The sequence below is a fragment of the Aethalodelphis obliquidens genome, unplaced genomic scaffold (genome assembly GCF_003676395.1).
Source record: "Aethalodelphis obliquidens isolate GAN/ISIS:26980383/991018 unplaced genomic scaffold, ASM367639v1 scaffold74, whole genome shotgun sequence".
NCBI lineage: Eukaryota > Metazoa > Chordata > Mammalia > Artiodactyla > Delphinidae > Aethalodelphis > Aethalodelphis obliquidens.
Genome location: NW_020838018.1, coordinates 8,039,402 through 8,066,888, shown reverse-complemented (window position 1 = coordinate 8,066,888; position 27,487 = coordinate 8,039,402). Strand labels below are relative to the sequence as shown.

The 27,487-nt window shown below is 39.2% G+C and overlaps 1 protein-coding gene across 2 annotated transcripts in view; it reads right to left on the bottom strand.

The window, feature by feature from the left end:
- Nucleotides 1-264: 264 nt before the first annotated feature.
- The window catches only part of PIWIL2 (piwi like RNA-mediated gene silencing 2), an 86,736-nt gene continuing 59,513 nt past the window's right edge, over nt 265-27,487 (bottom strand). Inside the window, exons 20-22 of one of the 2 annotated variants that reach the window (XM_027092025.1) lie at nt 2,325-2,578; nt 1,768-1,875; nt 265-754 (exon numbers count right to left, since the gene is read on the bottom strand). In XM_027092025.1, the coding sequence (XP_026947826.1) occupies nt 598-754; nt 1,768-1,875; nt 2,325-2,578 (519 nt within the window). In that variant the 3' untranslated portion in view covers nt 265-597. The remainder of the gene's footprint in view (nt 755-1,767; nt 1,876-2,324; nt 2,579-27,487) is intronic. The other variant, XM_027092026.1, reaches the window with a different exon arrangement.

Below are 27,487 nucleotides of genomic sequence, written 5' to 3'. Positions count from 1 at the left end.
TCAAGTCACGTGTCATTAACTCAATCCCTAGAGAAGATTAGGTCAGCAAGGGCCTGACTATCCCACCAGCTGGTTTTACTACATGCCTTTCACATTTTCCAGCAATAGGCATATCTTGAAAAACCTTGCCTTCTTACCTTTCCCAGTTGCCCAAATAAAGTAGCTCTCTACTTTAAGAAACTTGCAAAGACTTCATTCATTATCACCTCTGGCACCAGAAATGGGAACTGCTTATTAGTAAACAGAGTTTGTAAGTGCAATCGCTGCTTCTGCGGGTTTCTACAGCTCAAGTTGGCTTTGGAGGCTCCTGAAGGGTCCCCTGTCTTCACCTACCCCATCTACGCAGTAGCAGACTACCCCCATGTGCTCTACAAAGGCAACGAGACAATTTCTAGCTGATCCTTAGGGTGGAAACTGCTTCTTGGTGATATCAGGTTTAAAAGAGAAAAGAAAAAAAGATATCTTATTCTACTGGGTGGTGAAAGGGAAAACACCAACACAAAACCCCTTTCAGTCACTGTTAATCCTGCACAGCTGAGTTCACAGCTGAGTTCAGAAGTCTGATTGCTCTGACCAGCCCATGTCCTGATTGTTCAGTCACAGGAAGAACAGGTTCTCACACAGCTGGATGGCTGGTTCATGATGCAAGATTTGTCCTGACAGGAAAGCTAGCCTGTGGGCATACTTGCAAGGAGCTGGAACTCTAATGGTACCAGGCCAATTCCAGTACATGTGGCACAGTTTGAAAGTCAACCTGTAGGCCAAGAAGAAAACATGATCCTTTTCACTTTTCATCTTCAATTTGGCGCACATTATGTACTTCTGGGTGTGTGACACAGCATACTTAACCAGCAAACTGGGGGACTGAGGAACAGATGATGCAACTTTTGGGAATCATTATTTTTAAGTGGAATTGTATCTATTTCCACTATTTGTAAGTCAAAAGGGCATGGGGAAATTCCCACTTTAGGTGCTCCTCTTTTTATATCAAAACAAGGAAAACAGTAAGGAGAACATGTTTTTGTTTTTGTTTTTGCTTTCTGCCTCAAGAAAAAGCTGCAGAAAGGTAAGTACCCCAGCAAAGTATTTATATAATCTGAGCGCAAGAGCAATGCATCTCAAACCTGGCTGTGTGTCATAATCATTAGAATCAGTTTTTAAAAATGCGAATGCCCGGGCTTCCCTGGTGGCGCAGTGGTTGAGAGTCCGCCTGTCGACGCAGGGGACACGGGTTCGTGCCCCGGTCCGGGAAGATCCCACGTGCCGCGGAGCGGCTAGGCCCGTGAGCCATGGCCACTGAGCCTGCGCGTCCAGAGCCTGTGCTTCACAACGGGAGAGGCCACAACAGTGAGAGGCCCGCGTTCCGCAAAAAAAAAAAAAATGCGAATGCCTCAGAATGCTTGGAGTTCGTGAAGCCTGGGTGTATTTTTTGAAAGGTCTCCAAGTAATTTTAGTGTACAACAAGGATTATCAGTCGCACCTCAAAAAGATACCATTATCATGAAAGGCAAGAAGAAACTCAAGGGGTAAATATTCCTGGCAGTGGGCAGTATTTGTCTTTTCTGATTATATAAGAGAAAATGAGTATTAGGAAATCCAACTTCAAAAGATAAATTCAAAATGCTTCCAAAGAGAATCAGAAAATTATTAAGCCAAAAACCAGTGATCCAGTTTGTCTAATTCAGTGGTTTTAAAATTCCAGGTCTTAGCCTTAGCTCCCTGGCCTGAATTATTTACAAGTGAGGAGTAGGTTACTGGTCAGCTCACCTCTGCATATGATCAGGGCTCAGGTGTGCAGTGTTGAGAACACAAACATAATGGGTAGGAATGCCACAACCCTGTCGTACATGATGGGCAAGAAGGTAGAAGTCCACCCTAGAAAGGAAAAAGTACAAAGTAATGGTATAGTTGGATTTGGCCAGAGCTGGAAAAGATCTTGGAGCTCATTCTAGCTCCTTCACCTAAGGCTCAGAGAGGTCAAATGACTGGATCAAGGACATACAAGGACCAAACTAGGCTGAGAATTCAGGTCTCCTGACTCAACAGGCTATTTAAGAATGGTGGTAGAAATGACATCTGTGTGCAGAAGGTTAAGCATGCATAGTCTTAGGAAAAGACTGTATGTTCAATATTATATACTTAAGAGGGAAAAGCTTCATTGTTGGTTTGTGTGTTTTTAAATAGTTTTTAAAATTTTACTTTTTAACAGTAAAATCTCTGATTCCATTCCACATCTCTCTAGGCAACCTCCCCATTCCAATACCCAGGGAACAGACAACTTCTCCAACCTATTCTTGTTGAAATACTGTGTCTCGCCCACTTACCACTCACAGCTTGTTATTGTATGATCTACCACAGTCCCGGGGGAGGGAGTCACAAAGTGCTCGGTAGCAGACAGGTACACACTGGTGCTGATTTTCTTCTGAACTACAAATACCACCATCTTGGGATGATAATTCTCAAAAGCTTCAAAACACTTCTGTAGCTGAGGAATCTCATAGCTGGCAACTGTCTTTAGTTGGCCATCAGACACTCCATCACGGTACACCACAATCTTCTCTGGGAGACAGTGGTTCACCTGAAACAACACCCTGCTGAGGTGAACTGTGTGGCCCTGGGGCTAATGACCACAGGCAGAGAAAGGCTCACTCAGTGAACAACCTGGAGACACGGCAGTAGGTCCCTTTCACAGCTGGACCCAAAGCCATCATGTTGGAAGGGCAGGGAGAAGCAGCTTCTAGTCATTTCTAGACTTCCTCAGGGTAGTAAAACCGGTCTGGTACACCAAAGGTGTTATAAAATATGAAACCAAATAAGCAGGCTCTGAGTCACATATATACGGCTTATACTGAAACGGTGTGAAAAGAAGTTAAGAGGAAGGAAAATTATGGGCTGAATCAATCTTCCTACTACTTGGATTTAACACTAATTACCTGTCTAGGCAAAAAACAAGGTGAACTGCTGCAGAAATTCTAACATACAACTGCACATCCCACAGATCCACCATCCTCACGTTTCTGTGTATCAGCAACATCCAAAGTTGCTGACAAATGAAAGGGGATCCTTTACTAAATATTATCCTACCATCAGGTATAGTGTGAAACATTCTTTTTTTTTTTTAAATATTCTTAATATAACTAAGTAAACTCCAGTCCTGGTAAATTGTCCGTGGATCCAAATCAAATTAAATGCTGGCTTGAATCAGTTTTGAAAAATAATTTTTTCCCCATTTAGAGAATATAATTATGTTCTAGTTGTATGTGACTTCAATAATTTTAAAAAATAAGCTGTTTCATTTTAAACTATAAGTTTTCTTTAAAGTGCTTAGGTTTAGGGACTTCCCTGGCGGTCCAGTGGTTAGGACTCCATGCTTCCACTGCAGGGGGCACGGGTTCGATCCCTGGTTGGTGAACTAAGATCCTACATGCCATGTGGCATGGCCAAAGAAATACATAAATAAATAAAGTGCTTTGGTTTAATTCAGTTAGTGACAGTTTGATTCTGATTTTGGTTCATCCTAGGTTTTTGTTCACAATTCCCCTCAAAACCCTAATTTATCATTGAATTAGGTAGGCTTATACTACATATTCTTTATAGGTTACTCTACATGAAAATTTAAGTTTCATTTCAAAGAACCCTTTTTAATAATAAATAATCACCTAGCATCTTTTTGGAGTTTAAGTTTAAAATTCAAATATTTTATAAATGTCTCTTTTTTCTGAGACCCCGCAAGTACTGTATTTACAAACATGTGATTCATCTTCACATTCCAAGATTGGAATTATTGCCCCAGTCGTACTTTTTTGTTTTTATGTTGTTTTTGGCTGTCTAGCATCTATTCCACCTCTTTTTGGTAAGAGCATTTTAAGTGTCCTCCTGCCTCCAACAGGGTACATTGGAATTCGAGCGATTATTAATCAAGGTACCTTCCCCTAATCCAGGGCTTCTCAACCTCAACACTACTGACATGTAGGGCCAGTGAATTCCTTTTACTGGGGGCTGACACTAGAGGATGTTTAGCAGCATTCCTGGCCTCTACCCACTAGATGCCAGTAGCAATCTCTCTCAAGTTATAACCAAAAATGTCTCTAGGCTGCCCACTGGGGGAACAAAACTGCCCCAGAAGAACACTCCTCCCTCACTCTGACTCTTCGACAGAGAATAAGAAACACTTGGAGTTTTTCCCTTTGTGGTGGTGCTTCTTCAGGTCCCTGCTTCTGGAACCCTATCCATTTCCCAGCTTGACGCTCAACCTTCTCACGAATCCTCTGAGACTCTCCATGATCTTACCAATTAATCCCCATTTTGCTAAAGTTAGCACGTTTCTGTGACTTCCCAAAGACCCCTAACTGATACGTTGTGTAAAAGGGTGGGTAACACAGGCACTTAGATCTGGAAGAAAACCTGATTTCACAGATGAGGAAACAGAGAAGAATTACACTGGGTCTGGGGTCAGGGGACCTGGGACTGAGTCTGAATGTGCTGCTCCTCAGCTATGCTCCTGAAGACTCAGCTTCCTCACTTGAAAAATGGATGTAAATGAGCACCTTACTTTTCTTCTTCTCAGGGTTAAGAGGGATAAAGTGTGTGTATATACGTATATAATTTTTTTAAGCTACAAACAAAAGTTGAGAACAAACTAGATCAAGGACATACAGATATTCTGAAGCACAGGGAAGGGATCTAACAAGATCAATGGAGTGAAAAATAGAATCAAATTCGTCTGAAGTATTCACTGATATTACCTCTTTCTTTAAAATCTGCTAACCAACTCCTGAGTGTGAGACATTATACTTGGCCCTATGTAAGATTCCAGTAGAAGTGAAAGGCATGATTCCTGTTATTAAGGAGCTTTCAAATCTAATAATAACAGTCAACAATGGTAACTTCTCTAGGTCATCTAGTCCATTCTCTTCATTTCATAAATGATAAGACTATGATCTAGGGGGGTCAAAATATGAGACAAATCACAATACTGAAACATAAACGTTAAATATACATTATTAAATCACTTCAGTACTAGGGTAAATACATGAAACAATAAATTAATGAAAGCAGGACTGTGCTTGTTGGCTTACTATCCCTAGCACTGAATACAACAGTGAGGATCAAGTAGAAAATAAGTATCTGCTGGAAGTCTGAGATGTTCTTTTATGTGTGATTCCATTCATTCACTGAACAAACACTTAATGACCACTAGATATGAGCCACTGTGCTAGCCTCAGAAAATTTAAAAATTATCTTGATACCTTCCAAATATTAGTGGAACTCAAATTAACACTGGGGAGACAGACACAAAGTAAATACTCTCAATACATTACAAATAACATAACAAAGAATATAAATAAAATGCTATGGGAACAGAGAAGTATAAGACATTTGTTCTCTAGAGGAAAAAGTGAATATTATGCCTCAGTGAAAGAACTAGCAGACAATTCAGTCAGCAAGACGGGTAAAGGATTCCAGGTAGCACTGCAATGTATTGAATACTACAACATGGGTCAATTCTGAAGACATTATGCTAAGTGAAATAAACCAGTCACAAAAAGACAAATACAGTATGATTCCACGTGTATGAGCTACTCAGGGTAGTCAAAATCAGAGACAGGAAGTAGAAGGGTGGTGGCAACGGGCTAGGGGGAGGGCAGCATGGGGAATTAGTTTTATGGGGACAGAGTTCCAGTTTTACAAGATAAAAAAAGAGTTATGGAGATGGATGATGATGATGACTGCCCAACATTCTGAATGTATTTAATACCACTGAAATGTTATACTTAAAAATGGTTAAGATGGTAAATTTTATGTTATGTGTATTTTACTCAATTAAAAAAAATGGGGGAAAAAAAGGAAGAAGAGGCCAGGCAAGCTACTAGAAGTGGCAGGTGCAGAAAGGGCAGGCTGAGGTTTGGAAGAGTCCCCAAATAATCACTTGCTCAAGATAACTCTCCACCCTAAGATCCTCCCAATTGTGCTAAGAAAAGGGAAGTGAAGGTGGAACTGAGAAGCAGAAAGAACCTATACTCTCACACATTGGAAACTGGCTGCCTGAAGCTTTTGATTCCAAAGGCAATACCGTGGCCCACTCCCTTCTGTCTCCAGGGTTGAACACTAGTCAGACCAGTCCAGCAATATGAAGTCAGAGCCAGAGCCAGAGCCAGAGCCACAGCCACAGCCACAGCCACAGCCACAGCCACAGGAAAAGCAAAAGGGGCTGAATTAACTACAGCTGAGTTTAATCTTCTCAACCCTCAGGCCAAATAACAGATGAACACAACATTAAGCGATTACTAATCATGAGAGCTAAAGCTAAGGCAAGTGTCAAGAATGTAGCTTGGTTTTGATTTTCACACATGAGTGGAAGGCAACACTGGCACTCAGACTCACATGTGGTCTAGGAGCTCAGATGAAGGGTATGGGCCAGAGTGATTCTCAATGGGTGCTCTGGGCTCCAATTCTTCCCCTTAGATGTTTTAGGGAGTGCACAGAGTCAAAACTAATTTCACAATACTCCTACTACATTACTTGCCATTTTCACTCTAATTCGCTCATAAATATCCAGTAGAATTTTCCAGAAAGTAAATGATGTGTGACACTGCAATAAATTAAATGTAGGATATTCACTTGCCTTTTACTAACCCAAACATTAAAGCCACTTGCCAAAATGTAAAACATCACCGAACATTTTGAAAGTAATTTTTAATTTAAAATGTTATTTATGGGACTTTGCTGGTGGCGCAGTGGTTAAGAACCCGCCTGCCAATGCAGAGAACATGGGTTCGAGCCCTGGTCCGGGAAGTTCCCACGTGCCACGGAGCAACTAAGCCAGTGCACCACAACTACTGAGCGTGTGCTCTAGAGCCCATGAGCCACAACTACTGAGCTCACGTGCCACAACAACTGAAGCCTGTGTGCCTAGAGCCCATGTTCTGCAACAAGAGAAGCCAATGCAACAAGAAGCCCGCACACCGCAACGAGAAGCCCACACACCGCGACGAGAAGCCCGCACACCGCAATGAGAAGCCCACGCACCACAACGAAGAGTAGCCCCCACTTGCCGCAAGTAGAGAAAGACCGCGCGCAGCATCGAAAACCCAATGCAGCCAAAAATAAATTAACTAATTAAAATAAAAAATAAAATAAATGTTATTTATGTTATTAACTATATTGAGCTTATTATTTTTAAAGTAAATTAAAAAACATTAAAAAGTTCTCAGTTTTAACTTCTAATATGGTAATTATTGATATATACCTATACAAACAAAAAAGTCAATAATATTTAAGAAGGTAAAGATTTCCTTAGACCAGAAAATTTGAGACCAGAAAATTTGCTGGACCAGAAATATAAATCTAAATACAGATATTAAATAAAACCACAGGGCTTCCCTGGTGGCACAGTGGTTGGGGGTCCGCCTGCCGGTGCAAGGGACACGGGTTCGTGCCCTGGTCTGGAGGGATCCCACGTGCCGCAGAGCGGCTGGGCCCGTGGGCCATGGCCGCTGGGCCTGTGCATCCAGAGCCTGTGCTCCGCAATGGGAGAGGCTGCCGTGGTGAGAGGCCCGCGTACCGCAAAAAAAAATAATAAATAAAATAAAATAAAATAAAATAAAACCACAGATGAGATTAAGCTTGCCAACAAGGCTTCAGGTGGTGGACCAGGATTTCTAAGAAACCCTGCCACTGAGGACAACTGGAAAAGCTGGACAAAATATAAAAACATCTACCTGAAGGCAGTATCAGAGGAAGGATGGGGGCCCAGAGGAATAAGCCAGCCTTTTGAACTTGTTTTTCCCCGGCAGCATGTGTTGATTTTGCTGATTCCACAAGGGTACGTAAGCTAGATGGATGTTTGGGAGTGGTGCTTTTTTTTAAATCACAGCTTTATTGAGATATAATTTGCTATACCATAAAAGACACTCTTTTAAGGTATAAAAGTCAAAAGTTTTACATTTATCGAATTTTGCAACCATCACCACTATCTAATTTTAGAACATATTCATCACCCCAAAAGGTAATCTCATACCCATTAGCAGTCATTTCCCATCGCCCACCCTAACCCCAACTCCTGGAACACACTAACATACTTTCTGTTTCTTTGGATTAGCCCATTTTGGACAAACAGAATCATGTAATATGTGGTCTTCTGTGACTAAATATTTCACTGAGCATAATGTTTTCATAGTTCACCCATGTTGTATCAGTCCTTCATTCTCTTATGTTGCCAAATGATATTACATTACAGGCTATATCACATTTGTCCATTCATCGATTATATGGGTTTTTTCCAGTTTTGGCTATTATGAATAATACTGCTATGAACATTCATATATAAGTTTTGTGTGGACATATGTTTTCAATTCTCTTGGTTTATACCTAGGAGTAGAATTGCTGGGTCATATGGTAACTCTATGTTTAACATCCTGACGAAATACCAAACTGTTTTTCAAAGAAGCTCTACCATTTCACAGTCCCACCAGCAATGTATGAAGGTTCCAATTTCTCCACATCCTTGACAACACTCTTATTATCTTCTTTATTTTAGCCATCCTAGTGTGTGTGAGGTGGTATCTCACTGTGTGTGCATGCTTTTAAATAGAGACTTTATTTTTCAGACCAGTTTTAAGTTTACAAAAAACTTGAGGCCATGGTACAGAGTTCCCGTATACACCTTCCCCACCAACCATACACATGGTTTCCCCTATTGTTACCATATTACATTAGGGTGGTGCATTTGTTACAACTGATAAATATTGATACATTACTATTAACTAAAGTCCACAGTTTATATTAGCATTCACTCTCTTCTACATTCTATAGGCTTTAAGAAATGCATGTCATTTATCTACCATTATAGTACTTTTACAGCCCTAAAAACCCCCTGTGCTCCCTATTTATACTTCCCTTCCTCACCCTCCCAAACCTCTGGCAATCACTGATCTTTTTACTGTGTCCGTAGTTTTGTGTCTTTCCCAGAATGTCCTATAGTTGGAATTATATAGTATGTAGCCTTTACAGATTGGGTTTTTCCACTTAAGTTATATGCATTTAAGATTCCTCCAGGACTTCCCTGGTGGCGCAGTGGTTGAGAGTCCACCTGCCAATGCAGGGGACACGGGTTCGTGCCCTGGTCCGGGAAGATCCCACGTGCTGCGGAGCAGCTGGGCCCATGAGCCATGGCCGCTGAGCCTGCGCGTCCGGAGCCTGTGCTCCGCAACGGGAGAGGCCACAACGGTGAGAGGCCCGCGTACCACCAAAAAAAAAAAAAAAAAGATTCCTCCATATCTTCCCATGCCTTGATAGCTCATTTCTGTTTACTGCTGAGTATTTAATTGTCTGGATGTACCATAGATTATTTGTCCATTCATCTACTGAAGAACATCTTCGTTGCTTCCAGTTTGGGCAATTATAAATAAAGCTGCTATAAAAATCTTTGTGCAGGTTTTTGTGTGGACATATGTTTTCACCTCATTTGGGTAAATACTAAGGAGTGTGACTGCTGAATCGTATAGTAAGAGTATGTTTAGTTTTGTAAGAAACTACCAAACTGCCTTCCAAAGTGGCTGTACCATTTCACATTCCCTCAGACAATGATGAGAGTTCCCATTGCTCCCCATCCTCACTAGCATTTGGTGTTGTCAGTGTTTTAGGTTTTGGCCATTCTAATAGATGTGTAGTGGTATCTTGTTTTAATTTGCCATTCCCTAATGTTATACTGAGTATCTTTTCATATGCTTATTTGCCATCTGTATATCTTCACTGGTGAGAAGTCTGTTCAAGTCTTTTGCCCATCTTTTAATTAGGTTGTTTTCTTATTGAGATTTTAAGAGTTCTTTGTATATTTCAGATAACAGTATTTTATCAGATATGTTTTGCAAATATTTTCTCCCAGTCTGTAGCTTCTTTTCATTCTCTTAATGCCTCTCACAGAAGTTTCACAGAAGTTGTTTTTTTATTTTAATTAAGTCCTGTTTATCAGTTCTTTATTTCATGGATAGTGCTTTGGTATCAAAAAGTCATCACCAAACCCAAGGTCACCAAGATTTTCTATGTTATCTTCTATACTTTTTAAACTTTTGCATTTTAAAGATAAGTTTGTGATAATTTTGAGTTAATTTTTGTGAAAGGTATATGATCTGGGTATAGTTTTTGTTTGTTTTGTTTGTTTGCATGTGGATGGGCAGCTGTTCCAGCACCACTTGTTGAAAAGATTCTCCTTTTCCATTGAAGTGGCCCATGATCTTTTATCAAAGATCACTGGAATCTATTTGTATAGGTCTACTTCTGGGCTCTCAATTCTGTTACCTTGACATGTCTATTTTTCTTTTTGTCAATACCACACCATCTATATTACTGTAGCTTCATAGTAACGCTTTGAGTAACAAAAGTCCTCCGATTTGGTTCTTAGGTACTGTGTTGGTTACCCTGTGTCTTTTACCTATTTAAACTTTACAATCTGTTTGTAAATATCTGCAGAGTAACTTGCTGGGATTTTGACTAGGGCTACAGTGAATCGATAAATTGGGAAGAACTGACATCTTAACAATATTGAGTCCTCCTATCAATGAACATGGGATATCTCTCCATTTATTTAGATATTTGATATTTTTCATGAGAGTTTTAGAGTTTTCTTCATGTAAATCTTATATAAGCTTTGTTAGACTTACATCTAATGTTTCATTTTTTGGTGCGAATACAAATGGTATTGTTTTTAATTTCAAATGCCAATTGTTCATTGCTGATATATAGAAAAGGAATTGATTTTGTGGGTTTTTTCAGCAATTTAATTTTGTATATTTATGTTGTATTCTGCAACCTTGTAATTCCAGCAGTTTTGTTGTTGTTGATTTCTTGAGCTGTATACATAGACACCATGCTACCTGCAAAGTTTTTTTTCCTCCTTTTTGACTGTATAACTTTTACTTCCTTTTGTCTTTTTGCATTAGCTAGGACTTCCAGTATGATGCTGAATAGGAGTGGTGAGAGAAGAAGTAACTGTCTTGTTCTTGATCCTAGGGGAAAAGTATCTAGTTTCTCACAATTAAGTATAAGGTTAGCTGCAGGATTTTTGTAGATGTTCTGTATTAAGTTTATGAAGTTCCCCCTATACTTCTAGTCTGCTGGGAGGTTTGTTGTTGTTTTTTGTTTGCTTGTTTTTCTTTTTTGTTTTTTTAATCACGAATGGGAGTTGACTTTTGTCAAATACTTTTTCTGCATCTGTTGACATGATAGGATTTTTCTTCTTTAGCCTGTTGATGTGACAGACCACACTGATTGATTTTCAAATGCTGAACCAGGCCTGCATAACTGGAATACAAACCACTTGGTTGTTGTATCCTTTTTAAGGGTTGCTGTAACAACCACAAACTGGGTTGCTTAGAACAGCAGAAATGTATTCTCTCACAGTTCTGGAGGGCAGAAGTCCAGAACTGTGGTATCAGCAGGTTCGCATGCTTCCTCCAAAGGCCCTAGGAAAGAATACTTCCTTGCCTATTCTAGCTTCTGGTGGTTTCTGGCAATCCTTAGTGTTTCTTGGCTTGTAGATACATCACTCCGATCTCTGCTTCCACCTTTCCAGTGCCTTCTCCTGTGTGTCTGTGTCTCTGCTCCTTCACATGACCTTCTAAGACTCTGACCAAACTTCCCTCTTCTTAAGAATACATCATTGGCTTAGGGCCCACCCTAATCCAGCCTAACCTCATCTTAACCTGACTGAATCTGCAAAGACCCTATTTCCAGATGACATCACATTCACAGGATCGAGGTGGACATGAATTTGGAGAGGCAGTATTCAACTCAGAACAGTTATGGTGTATAATTCTTTTTATGCATTGTTAGATTTGCTTTACTAATATTCTGTTTGAAGATTTTTGCATCTATAATCATGAGAAATATTGATCTGTAGCTTCCTTTATTGTAATGCCTTTATCTGGTTTTCATGTGAAGTGGTACCTCATTGTGATTTTGATTTCCACTTCCCTAATGACTAATGATATTAAGCTCTCTTCATGTGCTTCTCATCTATTTGTATATGCTCTTTGGAGAAATGTCTATTCAAATGTTTGCATATTTTTATGCTGGGTTATTTGTCTCTTTGTTTTTCAGCTGTATATTCTGGAAACTATACCTGTACTAGATATACCAGATGAATGATTCTGTCCCATTCCATGGGTTGTCTTTTCACTTTCTTGTACTTTGAAGCACAAAATATTTTGAATTTGATGAAGTCTGATTTATGTTTTTCTTGACTTGCTTTTTGCTTTCAGTATCATATCTAATAAACTGTTGTCTGTTAAATGGTCACAAAGATATAAACCTATGCCATCATCTAGAGTTTTATAGTTTTAGTTCCTATATTTAGGTCTTTCATCCATTTGAAGTTATTTTTTATATATTGTGTGAGGCAAGGATCCAACTTCATTCTTTTGCATGTGGATATCCAGTACTCCCTGCACCATTTCCTGAAAAGACTATGCTTTCTCGCCATTGAATGTCACCCTTGCAGAAATCAGTTTACCATAAGCACACAGGTTTACTTCTGGACTCTCAACTGATCTCTACGTCTCTTTCCATTTCAGTACCAGACTGTCTTGTTTACTCTAGCTTTGTAGTAAGTTTTGAATTCAGAAAGTATGAGTCCTTCAATTTTCTTCTTTTTCAAAATTGTTTTGCCTATTCTAGAATTTTTCACATTTCCATATGAATTTGAAAATCAATTTGTCTATTCCTGCGAAAAAAAATGTTAGACTTTTGATATGTATTTCCTTGAATCTGTAGATTAATGTAAGGAGTACTACCATTTTAACAATATTAAGTCTTGAATATGGGTTGTCTTTCCTTTTGCTTAGGTCTTCTTCAATTCTTTCAACAATGTTCTGCAGTGTTCAGTATATTTTTTGCACTTCTTTTGCTAAACATTTTCCTACATAGTTCTCTTTTATGCTGTTATAAATGGAATTATTTTAATTTCATTTCTGGATTGACCATTGCTAGTGTAAAGAAATAGTTGACTATTGTACAGCAGTCTTGTATCCTCAACCTTGCTGAACTCTTTTACTAGCTACAATAGAGTGTGTTTATTCTTTAGGGTTTTCTATATGTAAGATAATGTCAAATAGAAACAGACATAGTTTAACTTCTTCCTTTCCAGTCTGGATGTCTTCCGCAGTTTTCTTGTGGTATTTTTGTTTAGCTTTAGTATCAAGGTAATATTGGCCTTATGGTACGAACTGGGAAGTGTTCCCTCCTTTCCTATTTTTTGGAAGAGTTTGTGAAAGAGTATTAATTCTTAAAATGTTTGGTATAACTAAAAAGTTTTGATAGTTTGTGCCCTTCTTGGAGTTTGTCCATTTCACTTAGGTTACCTAATTTCTTGGCATACAGCGATTCATACATAGTATTTTCTTAAAATCCTTTTTTTATTTCTGTAAGGTCAGTAGTGTAGTCTTTTTCATTCCAGATTTTAGTATCTGATCTTCTCGTTTTCATGGGTGGTCTAGCTAAAGGCTTATCAATTCTGTTGATCTTTTCAAATAATCAATTTGTGGTTTATTGATTTTCTCTGTTGTTTTTCAATTTTGCATTTCATTTCTCTATGCTATAATCTCTATCAATTCCTTCTTTCTTGCTTTGAGTTTAGTTTGCTCTTCTTTTTCTAATTTCTTAAGGTGGAACTTGGGCTATTTGGAGATTTTTCTTCTTTATTATAGGTGTTTACAGCTATAAATTTTCCTTCTAAGCACTTTTTTACATACATCCACAAGTTTTGGTATGTTTTGTCTTTATTTTCATTTATCTCAAAGTGTTTTCTAATCTCCCTTTTGATTTCTTCTTTGACCTCCTGGTTACTTGGGAATATTGTTTAATTTCCATATAGTTGTGACTTTCCCAAATGTCCCACATATTATATTCTAATTTCATTCTATTGTGGTTTCAGAACATATTTTGCATGATTTTAATCCTTTAAGATGTACTGAGTCTTGTTTTATAACCTGACATATGTTCTATCATGGAGAATGTGTCACGCACATTTGAGAAGAATGTGTGTTCTGTTGGTGTGTGTTCTGTTGATGTCTGTTAGGTTGAGTTGGATCGCAGAGTTGTTCAAGTATTTTATTTCCTTGTTGATCTTATTTCTAACTGTTCTATCCATTATCAAAAATGAAGTTTTGAAATCTCCATCTATTACTGTAGAATTGTCTATTTCTCCTTTCACTTACGTTAGTTTTTGTTCCATATATTTTTGGATGTATGTTGTTAGTTTCATATATGTTTATATTTTATGACTTCCTCATGGATTGACCCTTTTGCCATTACGAAATGTCCTTTCTTGTCTTTAGTAAGAATTGTTATCTTAAAGTCTGTTTTGCCTGTTATTAGTATAGCTACTCCAGCTCTCTTTTGGTTTATCTTGTTCCATTCTTTTACTTTCAACCTCCTGTGTCTTTGAAACTAAAATATGTCTCTTGGAGAAAGCACATCTTCATATTTTCACTTAATCCAAGTTGCTAATCTCTACCTTTGGTGTTTAGTCCATTTACATTGAATGTAATTACTGATACAGTAAGATTTACATCTGCCATTTTACTATTTTTTTCCACATGGCTTATATCTTTTTTGTCCCTCTATTCTTCCTCAACTGCCTTAATTTGTATTAAATAGACATTTTCTAGTTACCATATTAATTCCCTTGTCGTTCCTTTTATTTTTCAGAGTTATTTTCTTAGTGTTTCACCTGGCGATTACAGTTAACATATTAACTTATAACAATCTCATTTGGTCAGTTAATACAAAATTCTTTTTAAAGATTTAAAAGATTTAAAGATTCTTTTAAAGATTTAAACCACTGGTGGCGCAGTGGTTAAGAATCCGCCTGCCAGTGCAGGGGACACGGGTTTGAGCAATGGTCCAGGAAGATCCCAAACGCCTCATAGCAACTAAGCCTGTGAGCCACAACTACTGAGCCTGTTCTCTAGAGTCCATGAGCCACAACTATTGAGCCTGTGTGCCACAGCTACTGAAGCCCGCGCACCTAGAGCCCGTGCTCTGCAACAAGAGAAGCCACCACAGTGAGAAGCCCATGCACCACAATGAAGAGTAGACCCCGCTCGCCGCAACTAGAGAAAGCCCCCCACGTGCAGCAGTGAAGACCCAATGCAGCTAAAAATAAGTAAATAAATTTATTTTTTAAAAAGATGATTTATTTATTATTTATTTATTTTATTTATTTTTGGCTGTGTTGGGTCTTAGACGTGGGATCTGTCGTTGCACCGGTGCGCGGGCTCTTCGTTGTGGTACACGGACTTCTACTTGTGGTGTGCAGGTTTACTCTTCTCTAGTCGTGGCACACAGGCTCCAGGGCATGTGGGCTCTGCAGTTGTGGCACGCGGGTTCCAGAGCACATGGGGTCTGTAATTCGCGGCACATGGGCTCTAGTTGAGGTGCACGTGAGCTCAGTAGTTGTGGCACGTGGGCTTAGCTGCCCTGTGGCATGTAGGATCTTAGTTCCCTGACCAGGGATAGAACCTGCGTCCCCTGCATTGTAAGGCAGATTCTTTACCACTGGACCACCATGGAAGTCCCAATACAAAATTAATTTTGGTATTATTCAAAAACTTTGCTCCTGTTATGGCTCCATTCCCTCCCCTCTACTTTGTGCCTTTATTGTCATACAAATTATATCTTTATACACTGTATGCATATCCACTTAGATTTATATTTACCACTTTATGCACTTGTCTCTTAAGACACAGACTACAAGAAAAATTACAAACAAAAATATATTTTTGCTCTCCTTATGTTTACCTATATAGTTACCTTTCCTGGTGGTACTTACTTCTTCATGTGGATACAAATTACTGTCTAGTGTCATTTCATTTCTACCTGAAGGACTCCCTTAAGTATTTCTCGTAGGACAGGTCTGCTAGTGACAAATCCCCCTAGTTTTTGTTTATCTGAGAGTCTTACTTTCTCCAATAAAAAAAAAAATGACATGTAAATCACATAAAATTCACCATTTCAAAGAGTATAATTCAGTGGTTTTAGTATACTCACAAAGTTATATACCTATCAACACTACCTAATTCCATAATATTTTCAACACCCCCAAAAGAACCCTATACCCCTTAGCAGTTACTGCCAGCATCCTATTCCTGCCAGCATCCTCAATGCCTGGAAACCAGTAATCTCTTTTCTGTCTCTACAAATTTTCCTATTCTGGATATTTCATAGAAATGGAATAATATAAATATGTGGCTTTTTATGTCTAGCTTCTTTCACTGAGCATAATATTATTGTCAAGGTTTCTCCTTTATTTCTCAACAGCAGCTTTTCTGGATATACAATTCTTATTCAACCTTCTTTTTCTTCCAGCATTTGGAATATGTCATCCCATTGCCTTCTGGACTCCATGATTTCTGATGAGAAGTCAGCTCTTAATCTTATTGAAGATGCCTTGAACATAATGAGCAATTCTCTTGGTGCTTTCAAGATGCCCTCTTTGTCTTTTAGCAGTCTTACTTGGTTGTGTCTAGGTATGGGTATCTTTGAGTTTTTCCTACTTAGTGTTCGTTAGGCTTCTTGGATGAACTGATTACCTTATTAATTTTGGAAATTTCTGGCTATTATTCCTTCCAATGTCCTTTGTTCCCAATTCTCTCTCACTACTCCCCTTCTGGGAATCACATTATGTTTATATTGCTATGGCTGACGGTGTCCCACAGATCTCTGAGCCTCTATTAATTTTCCTTACTTTTTTCTTTCTTTTCTTCACACTCAATAATCTCAACTGACCTATCTTCAAATTTGCTAGTTATTTCTTCTGCTTAATCCAATCTGATGTTAGGCCCCTCTACTGAAATTTTCATTTATTACATTTTAGAAGTCCAGAATTTCTATATGATTCTTTAAATTTTTTAAAAAAATTTATTTATTCAGACATAATCCACACACCATATAATTCATCAATTTAAAGTGTAAAATTCAGTATTTAGTATATCCACAGATATGTAAAACCATCACAATTTATTTTATAACATTTTCATCACCTCAACAAGAAGCCCCACACTCTTAAACTACCACCATTCTACCCACCTCCTATTCTCTCCCCAGCTTAGCCCTAAGCAACCACTGACCTACTTTCTGATTCTGTAAACTTCCCTGTTCTGAACATTTCTTATGAATGGAATCATATAAAACGTGGTCTTTTATGACTGGCTTCTTTCACTTAGCATAACATTTTCAAGGTCCAAGTACTGCTTGCTATTTGTTCTATATTCTTTTCCTTTCTTCCTTAAAAAAATTTTTGTTATTTTCTCTTCTCTCATTTTGATTGTTACATAACTCTTTTTTCATTCTTTTAGTGGCTACCCTAGAAATTACAACATAGCTCTTAGTGTATCAAACTGTAATATAAATTAGTACTTTCACCTTTTCCTCAACAATTCAAGAAACTAAAGGCACTGGAACTTCATTTACTTCTTCCAGATATACGCGCTATTACTGTCATCAATTTGAAATTTATACATACAAATGAATATATATCCACTCAAAAACATTATTATTTTAGATGGTAGGTATTCATTTAAATTTATCCCCATACTTGGCACTTTTATTCCTGTATTTATTCCTTTAACCATTTCTAAGTGTTTTCTGGGGTAATTTTCCTTGTAGGTGAAAAATGCTCTTTTGTATTTTCCTTCAGTGCAAATCTGCCGGTGACAAGCATTCTCAATTTTTTATTTGCCACAAAGTGTCTTTTTTCACCTTATTAGAAGTTACTTTTAGTGGATATTGGATTTTATATTGGTAGTTATTTTCTTTCAGCATTTTGTAGCTATTATTTTATTATCTTGTGGCTTAAACTGTTTCTTTTGACTAGTTCGCTATTAGTCAATTTGTTGCTCCTTGAAGGTAACCTCTTTTATTTTCCTTTGACTTGCCTTAATATGTATATATATATTTGTCTTTACTTTCAACAGTTTTACTCTAATGTGCCTAAGTGTACTTTTCTTTTTATATCTTGCTTGGGATTTGTTGGATTTCTCGTATCTGTGACTTAATGTCTTCTAACACTTTTGCAATATTCTTTACCATTGTTTTTCTGCCCTCTGCTCTCTCTAACCTCCTTCTGGACCACTTACGTGTATAATATATTTTAACTCCATAACTCCCACGTCTGTTGCCTTGTTATATTTTCTAACCCTCCGTATCTCAGTGCAGTTTGATTATTTTCTTCTTACCTATCTTTCAATTGTCTCTTAATTTCCTCAATTAAGTCTAAACTACTGTTGCCCACTGTTATGCACAGAGCTGTGTTTCTCCAAAATTTGTGTTGAGGTCCTAACCTGCCACACCCAAAATGTGACTGTATTTGGAAACAGATATTTAGAGAGGTTATTCAGTTTAAAAAAGGTCACTGGGGTGGGCCCTAATCAAATATGACTGGTGTCTTTCTAAGAAGAGGAGACTGGGACATAGACACACATGCAGTAGAGACTATGTGACACAGAGAGAAGACAGCCATCTATAAGACAAGGAGAGAGGCCTCAGAAGAATCCAACCCTGCCAGCACAGCATCTTGATCTTGGACTTCCCATCCCACAGATCTGTGAGGAAATAAATTTTTACTGTTTAAGCCGTTGTTCTGGCAGCCCTAGCAACCTAATACACCCATTCACTAAGTGTTTAATTCTGGTTATTATAATTTTTAGTTCTAGAAATTTCCATTTTTCCCCAGTTTCTGTTTGCTAAAATTTTTTTTTTTTTTTTTTTTTTGCTGTACGCGGGCCTCTCACTGTTGTGGCCTCTCCCGCCGCGGAGCACAGGCTCCGGACACGCAGGCTCAGCAGCCATGGCTCACAGGCCCAGCCGCTCTGTGGCACGTGGGATCCTCCCGGACCAGGGCACGAACCCGTGTCCCCTGCATCGGCAGGTGGACTCTCAACCGCTGGACCACCAGGGAAGCCCTGCTAAAATTCTTAATGTTGTCTTCCATTCCTCTGAACTTAAGTGTAGCTATTTTAAAATGTGTCTGACTACTCATCTATCTGAATCCTCTGTGCATCTGGATCAATTATCTGTTGGTTTTCTTAGTTTTTCAGTCCCTTCATTTTCTCTCTTGTATTCTTGGTTATTATTTATTGATTGCTAGATATTGCACAAAAATCTGACGCCCAGGATAATGTTATCTTCCTTCAGAGGGTTTTTATTTGCTTTTGGCAAGTGGGCAGTAAAACTAGCAGTCAGAGTTCATCTGAATCCATATTCAAGGACTAGTATCATTCAGAGTTGATCTACCTATAGCTCTTTACTCCTAGTTTGCAGCTCTTCAGATTCACAGCCCAAATAGTGGGGAGAAGACTCACAACTACCACTAGCTTGGGGGCCCTGGCCTCCAGCTTTTGATCCCTAAGACTTCAAAAGTGCTCCACAGCTTTTCAATGTTTCAGCTGCCTCTTCCAGAATTAGCATATTTCCCTAAAGAAAAAGGACCCAAATGCAGCTCTCATCATCTCTGGGTTTCTGTCGTTCTGTATCTTCACCTTCTTATTCTTCTTTGCTTCATTAACTTCTCAATTAAATTCAAGTAGATATACATATATATATGTATTTCACATAATAAATACATGACATATGTATGTGTATATACACACACGTGTGTATATATGTAATATATATTCAAAAAATATATACACATATGTGCCTACATGTGTATAATATAAATATATTCCTTTTTAAAAATTGCCAAACATAGCACAGACGTATCTCATTTTATTGTGCTTCACTTTATTGTACTTTGCAGATACTGCATTTTTTTTTTTTTACAAATTAAAGGTTTGTGTCACCCTGTGTTGAGCAAGTCTATCAGTGCCATTTTTCCAACACATTATTTTTTAATTAAGACATGCACATTTGTTCATTGCACACTTAATAGACTATAGCATGGCATAAACCTAACATTTATATGCACTGGGAAACTAAAAAATTTGTGACTCACTTTAGTGCAGTACTAGCTTTACTGTCGTAGTCTGGAACTGAACCCCCAATATCTCTGAGGTATGCCTGTATTTACAGTATTGTTAATAGAAATAACATGGCGCCTGGAATGACACTGTTTATACGGAGAAGATTCAAGTTTGTTTCTTCCAGGTGTCTAGAGTATTAGCACCATGAGAAACTGAGAAACGCTAGCACGCTGGATCATCATATCTGATTCAAAAATTTAAAATAATTCAAAGATGAGCTGCAGTTTGCTTTCAATCACCCTTATTCCTAGAATGTAGCCCTTTGGGGCCCTAAAACAAAATGATGGAGGTTTTCTAGTGCAATCTACCCTTAGTGGGTTCTAAACTCTAATCACTGTCCACCTAGAAAAGCACTTGCACTTGACAAAAGCTGATTGTCAAAAGCACTCTTCAAGAAATATTTCTTGAATGAGAAAGTAAGGACCTCCAAAAATCTGTTCAACCATAAAAGCAACAAGCACACTGCACAAATGGTCAAAATCAACTTTTTTTTAGAACTGTGGAAACTAACCAGAGGCTTAAAACAATCTGAACAGCATTTATTCAATGAAATTGGCTGAATCTTGACCTTTGTGGTGTTTTAACTTGCTCTATTCATATTCCCCTTTCTCTGCGGTAGCTGTGACACCTGCAGCCTCACTACCATGGTAACTGAGAAAATAATCTAGCAATCACTGGAGGGTGCAGAACATTCAAGGCATTTGAAGAAATCTTTGTCCTGTCATTAGCTGATCACTAAGCTAAACTAAGGGGAGATTTCAGTGGCTACATACAGTTTAGATTACGAAGATTACAGAATCGGGCCAGGGAAAGCATCGAAGAGCAACAACAATCCCTGGGGATGGAGATTTGATTTGCAGAGTTGCCAACATTATATCAAAAATGTCTAGGGACTTCCCTGGTGGTCCAGTGGTTAAGAATTCTCCTTCCAATGCAGGGGACACAGGTTGGATTCCTGGTCGAGGAACTAAGATCCCACGTGCCACAGGGCAACTGAGCCCACGTGCTCTGGAGCCCATGAGCCACAAATAGAGAGAAGGCTGCGTGTCGCAATGAAAGATCCTGCATGCTGCAACGAAGATCCTGCATGCCACAACTGAGACCCGAGGCAGCCAAATAAATAAATAAATATTTTAAAAAAGAAAGACGGCTTCCCTAGTGGTGCAGTGGTTGAGAGTCCGCCTGCCAATGCAGGGGATGCGGGTCTGTGCCCCGGTCCGGGAAGATCCCACATGCCACGGAGCAACTAGGCCCGTGAGCCATGGCCGCTGAGCCTGCACATCCAGAGCCTGTGCTCTGCAACGGGAGAGGCCACAACAGTGAGAGGCCCGCGTACCGCAAAAAATAAATAAATAAAAAAGAAAGAAATGTAGCTTTAAATAAAATTTTTTTTAATTAAAAATAAATATGTCGGGCTTCCCTGGTGGCGCAGTGGTTGGGAGTCCGCTTGCCAATGCAGGGGACACGGGCTCGTGCCCCGGTCCGGGAAGATCCCACATGCAGCGGAGCGGCTGGGCCCGTGAGCCATGGCCGCTAAGTCTGCGCGTCCGGAGCCTGTGCTCCGCGACGGGAGAGGCCACAACAGTGAGAGGCCCACGTACCGCAAAAAAATAAATAAATAAAAATAAATAAATAAATATGTCTAGCTTTCAATAAAAAATTATGAAACATGCCAAAAAATAGTATACTACAGCCCATTCACATGAAAAAAAAGTAGTTAATAGAAACTGTATGGGGAGAAGCCCGGACATTGGTTATATTAGACAAGGACTTGAAATCAACCATTTTTATTTTATTTTATTTATTTTTTAAATTATTTACTTATTTATATTTATTTTTGGCTGCTCTGGGTCTTAGTTGCTGCGCACAGGCTTTTATCTAGTTGCTGCGAGCGGGGGCTACTCTTCATTGTGGTGCGCGGGCTTCTCACTGCGGTGGCTTCTCTTGCGGAGCATGGGCTCTAGGTGCACAGGCTTCAGTAGTTGTGGTACGCGGGCTCAGTAGTTGTGGCGCACAGGCTTAGCTGCTCCACGGCATGTGGGATCTTCCCAGACCAGGGCTCGAACCTGTGTCTCCTGCATTGGCAGGTGGCTTCTTAACCACTGCGCCACCAGAGAAGCCCCCAACCATTTTTAAATAATGTTCAAAGATCTAAAGAAAATGATATCTAAAGACCTTAAGGAAAATCTCACAAAGTAAAGACTACCAATAAAGATAGAAACTGTGGGCTTCCCTGGTGGCGCAGTGGTTGAGAGTCTGCCTGCCGGTGCAGGGGACACGGGTTCATGCCCTGGTCCAGGAGGATCCCACATGCCGCGGAGCGGCTGGGCCCGTGAGCTATGGCCGCCGAGCCTGTGTTTCCGGAGCCTGTGGTCTGCAACGGGAGAGGCCACAGCAGTGAGAGGCCCGCGTACTGCAAAAAAAAAAAAGATAGAAACTGTAAGAAAGAACCAAACAAAAATTTTGGAATCAGAAAGTATATAAGTGAAATGAAAAATTCACCAGAGGGGCTTAAGAGCAGATGTGATCAGGCAGAAGGAATAATCAGTGAACTAAAAGATAAATCAATCAAGATTATCCAGTGTGAGAAACAAAGAAAAAAAGGAAGAAAAATGAATGCAGCCTCTGAGACCTGTGAGACACCATCAAGCATAACAACATACGAATAATTGGAGTCTCAGTAGCAGAGGAGAGAGAGAAAGGGGCAAAAGAGTGTTTGAAGAAATAGTGGACCAAAAATTCCCAAATATGATTCAAAAGTTAACTGACACATTCAAGAAGACTAAAACATACCAAATAGGATAAACTCAAACTTGATCTACAACATCAGCCCTTCCCTGGGTCTCCAACCTGTTGGCCTACCCTGCAGATTGTGGACTTGCCAGCCTCCATAAATCACATGAGCCAATTCCTCAAAATACACACACACACACACATACACATGCACCCCGTATTGATCTGTCTCTCTGGAAACCCTAATATAAAATTAGCACAGGACTTCCCTGGTGGCACAGTGGTTAAGAATCCACCTGCCAATGCAGGAGACACGGGTTCAAGCCCTGGTCCGGGAAGATACCACGTGCCGCGGAGCAACTAAGCCCGTGTGCCACAACTGCTGAAGCCCACGTGCCTAGAGCCCATGCTCCGCAACAAGAGAAGTCACCGCAGTGAGAAGCCCACCACTGCAACAAAGAGTAGCCCCCGCTCACTGCAACTGGAAAAAGCCCATGCACAGCAACAAAGACCCAACGCAGCCAAAAATTAATGAATTAATTAAAATAAAATAAAATAAAATTAGCACAGAGAAGGAGGGGCACCATAGTACCAGAAAGGAACAAATTTTTTGTGTACTACTGAAATCAATTTGGTATTAATATGAATGAGACTGTTATAAACTAATACGCAGAAAAAGCATTTGATAAAAATCCAACACACTTTCACTATAAAAACACTCAGCCAATTAGGAACAGAAAGAAACTTCCTTAACATGATAAAGTGAGTCTATGAAACACCCACAGCTAACATCATACTCAATGGTGAAAGACTTAAAACTATCCCCCTCATGTCAGGAAAAAGACAAGGATGCCTGTTTTTACCACTGTTATTAAATATTGTACTGGAAGTTCCAGTCAGAGCAACTAAGCAGGATAAATAGATAAAAGGCATCAAAATTGGAAAAAAAGAAGTATGACTATTTCTATTTGCAGGTAACATGATTCTACATAGAAAAATCCCAAAGAATTGGGGAAAAAAATCTACTAAAGCTAGTTAAGTTCAGAAAAGTTGCAGGGTTAAAGAATTAACACACAAAACAATTATGTTTCTATACACCAGCAATGAACAATCCAAAAATGAAATCAGAACTATTCCATACTCAGTAGCATTCAAAAGAATAAAATACCCAGAATAAATTTAACTAAGGAGGTGAAACACTTGAACCTGGAAACTACAAAACATTGCTGAAAGAAATTAAATACAACCTAAATAAATGGAAAGACATCCTGTGTCCACATATTGCAAGAGTGAATATTATTAAGATGACAACACTTGCAAAGTGATCTATAAATTCAATGCAATTCCTATCGCAATTCCAATGGCCCTTTTTACAGAAATGGGAGTGCCTATTCTCAAATTCATATGGAATTCCAAGGGGCTCTGAATAGCCAAAACAATATTGAAAAAAACCCTGGAAGACTCAGACTTCCTAATTTCAAAACTAACCAAAAAGAAGCAATAATCAAAACAGTGTTGTACTGACATAAGGATGACATAGAGACCAATGGAACAGAACTGAGAGTTCAGAAATAAACCCAAACATCCAGGGCTAATTGATCTTTAATAAGGGTGCCAATACCATTCTATAAAGAATATAGTCTCCCCAACAAGTGGTGCTGGGACACGTGGATAACCACATGCAAAAGAGTAGAGTTGGACCTCTACCTCACTCCACATACAAAATGTAACTCAAAATGGATCAATGACCTAAAGGTAACAGCTAAAGCTCTAAAACTGTTAGAAGAAAACAGAGGCATAAATCTTCATGACCTCAAATTTGGCAACAGAGTCTTAGATTTGACAGCACAAGGAACAAAAGAAAAAATAGATAACGGGACTCCATCAAAATTTAAAACTTTTGTGCATCAAATAACATTATCAAGAAAGTGAAGACACTCTACAGAATGGGAGAAAATATTTGCAAACCGTACATCAGACAAGAGTTCTGTATCCAGAATATGTAAAAATAAAACCAAAAACTCTTACATCTCAAAAAGAAAAAGACAAATAGATCAACTGAAAAACAGGGAAAGGACTCAAAAGGACTTCTCCAAAGAAGTTATACAAATGGACAATAAGCACATGAAAAGATGTACAACATCATTAGTCATTAAGGAAATGCAAGTTAAAGCCATAATGAGATACCACTTCACCAGAGTTACAATTAAAAAAAGGAAAATAAGATGTGTCGGCAAGGATGTGGAGTAGCTGGAACCCTCCTATATTGCTGATAGGAACGTGAAATGGTGCATTCACTGTGGAAAACAGTTTGAGGGTTCCTCAAAAAGTTAAAGAATTACCATATGACCCAGCAATGTCACTCCTAGGTATATACCCAAAAGAACTGAAAATAGGTACTCAAACTAATACATATACAGGCATGTTCACAGCCTGTATTATTCATATTATTCACAATAGTCAAAAGGTGGGAACAGTACAAATGTCCATCAGTGATGAATGGATAAACATACAATAGAACATGATTCATCCATAAAAAAGAACAAAGTAATAATATAGTCTACAATTTACATGAACCTTATAAACACAATCAATAAAAGAAGGCAAACACAAAAGATCATGTATTTTATTATTATCTCTATATAATATACACAAATCCACAGAGACAGAAAGCAGATTAGATGTTACCAGGAAGTAGGGGGAAGGATGAATGGGGAGTAACTACCTCCTTCCAGGATCAGAAAGTAGTTACCAGCAAGCTGATATCTTGGTGTGTCTGCTCGAGCGGTACCTGGGTCCATGAAATGAGTGGACACTGAGGGCTGAAGCAATGAAGAAATGCGCTAAATCTAGACATATTTTTCTCATACCCTCTGAAGTGCAAAATTCCAATAAACTGTTCTGTCTGCCAAGAGGACAGAGAATGCAGATGGCTCTGGGGTCAAATTCCCTGAGGGGAAGGCCCCGCACACAGTGGCAAATTGGACTGACTCTGCAGCTCCAGGAGATTACAAATTGTTCCTGACAGAAACGGACACCTATTCTGGACTGGGTTTTGCATATCTGCTGGTAGAGACAAATTCTCAAAATACTATAAAAGAACTAAAACAGAAGACACTATACCAATCTGGACTGCCAAGTCACATTTCCTCAGACCAAGGAACACACTTTCATCCCCAGAGTAACAGTTTGACAGAAAATCAGAATGAGCAACTGAAACATTTATTGTTTAAAATGAAGGGAATAAAGGTGTGAAGGGCTAGCTTACATGATTTTATGAGTGTGTACTCATGTTCAACATGACAGGGGCCAAGGGAATGTCCCCACTAGATAAACTCCTCTCCTTTTCTGGGGGATCTAAAGAACAAGGGGTGGGGAAGGATGCTGCTATGACAATACTTTTTGTTTTCCTCCACGTGACGTTAACCCTCTTTTTTACTACCTGATGCAGTGGTTCTCGGACCAGGACTGCAACTTGGGGTGCTAGAAGCTGCGATGAACCATGCATTCATTTGCTAGAGCTGCCATAACAAAGTACCACTAACTGAAGTGTACTGTTCCACCGTGCTGGACTCTAAAGTTTGAAATCAAAGTGTTGGCAAGGTTGTTTCCTTCTGAGGGAAGGTGACAGAGAATCTATCATTCTGTGACTCCTGGTGGCCTCATGTGTTCCTTGGCTTGTAGATGGTGCACTCCCTGTGTCTTCACATTGCCTTTCCTCTATGTGTGTCTGTCTCTGGGTCCAAATGTCCTCTTTTCCTAAGAACACAGGCGTAATGGATTAGGGCCCACTCTAATGACCTAATCTTAACTTGATTATCGGCCAAGACACTCTTTCCAAAAAAGGTTACATTCACTGGTACTGGGGTTAGGACTTCAATATGTTTTTAAGGGGGCACAATTCAACCCATAACAGTCCCTAAGCAAGAAACTGTAATTAGAGTTCCTAAGGGCCTAACGGGGTGGACTGTGCCTTCACCCTCTCGGGCAAAATTGAGGTTCACAGGACACGCATCTATATTGCCTAGGAGGTGAGACAGCCCACTCGTTCTGACCTATGTAATCCTACCCTATGTGAATGGCAGTGGACTGAGGGGGGAGGCAATTGCTAGACTAGTATTGCTGGCAGCATCCTAGACCAGCACAGTGGCTAAACCTAATGTTCCATTTAAAGGTGGAGAAGTTTGGGTATAAATACAGAGAAGGAAGAATGGTAGTTGAAGATAAAGGAATGAATAAATGGTTGTGCAATGAGGAAAATACAATATTACATTGGTGCCTTAAAAGACACTCAGAGCAAGAGGTGACATTGTCTGTTAGCTCAAGTATACCAATGTCTGAAATGGCGAATGAACTGCTGCTTTCAGAACCTGACAATGTTGAATGGAAGCCTGCAAACTGAAGTGGCATGGCTCTGGGAGATATTTTGGTCCTACAATATAATGATGAATTGAACTAATTATTCATGCCTGCGTGGGTCTCTAGTAATGTGCCACTGCTGACTCTTATATTTCAGGTTATGTCTACAACCACCCTGCATCATGATGTAGGGTGACCTTGTTGGTAAGATTCAACTAACCTTGTTGGTAAGATTCAACTATACCATGTATATAAGTCTTATGATAATACCAATATTGATAAGCAAATATATTGGGAAATTGGGTTAAAGCCTCCTCAGGATGTAATATAAATGGAAAAACTACTGGCCTGAGGATGAACAGGACTAGCTAACCACC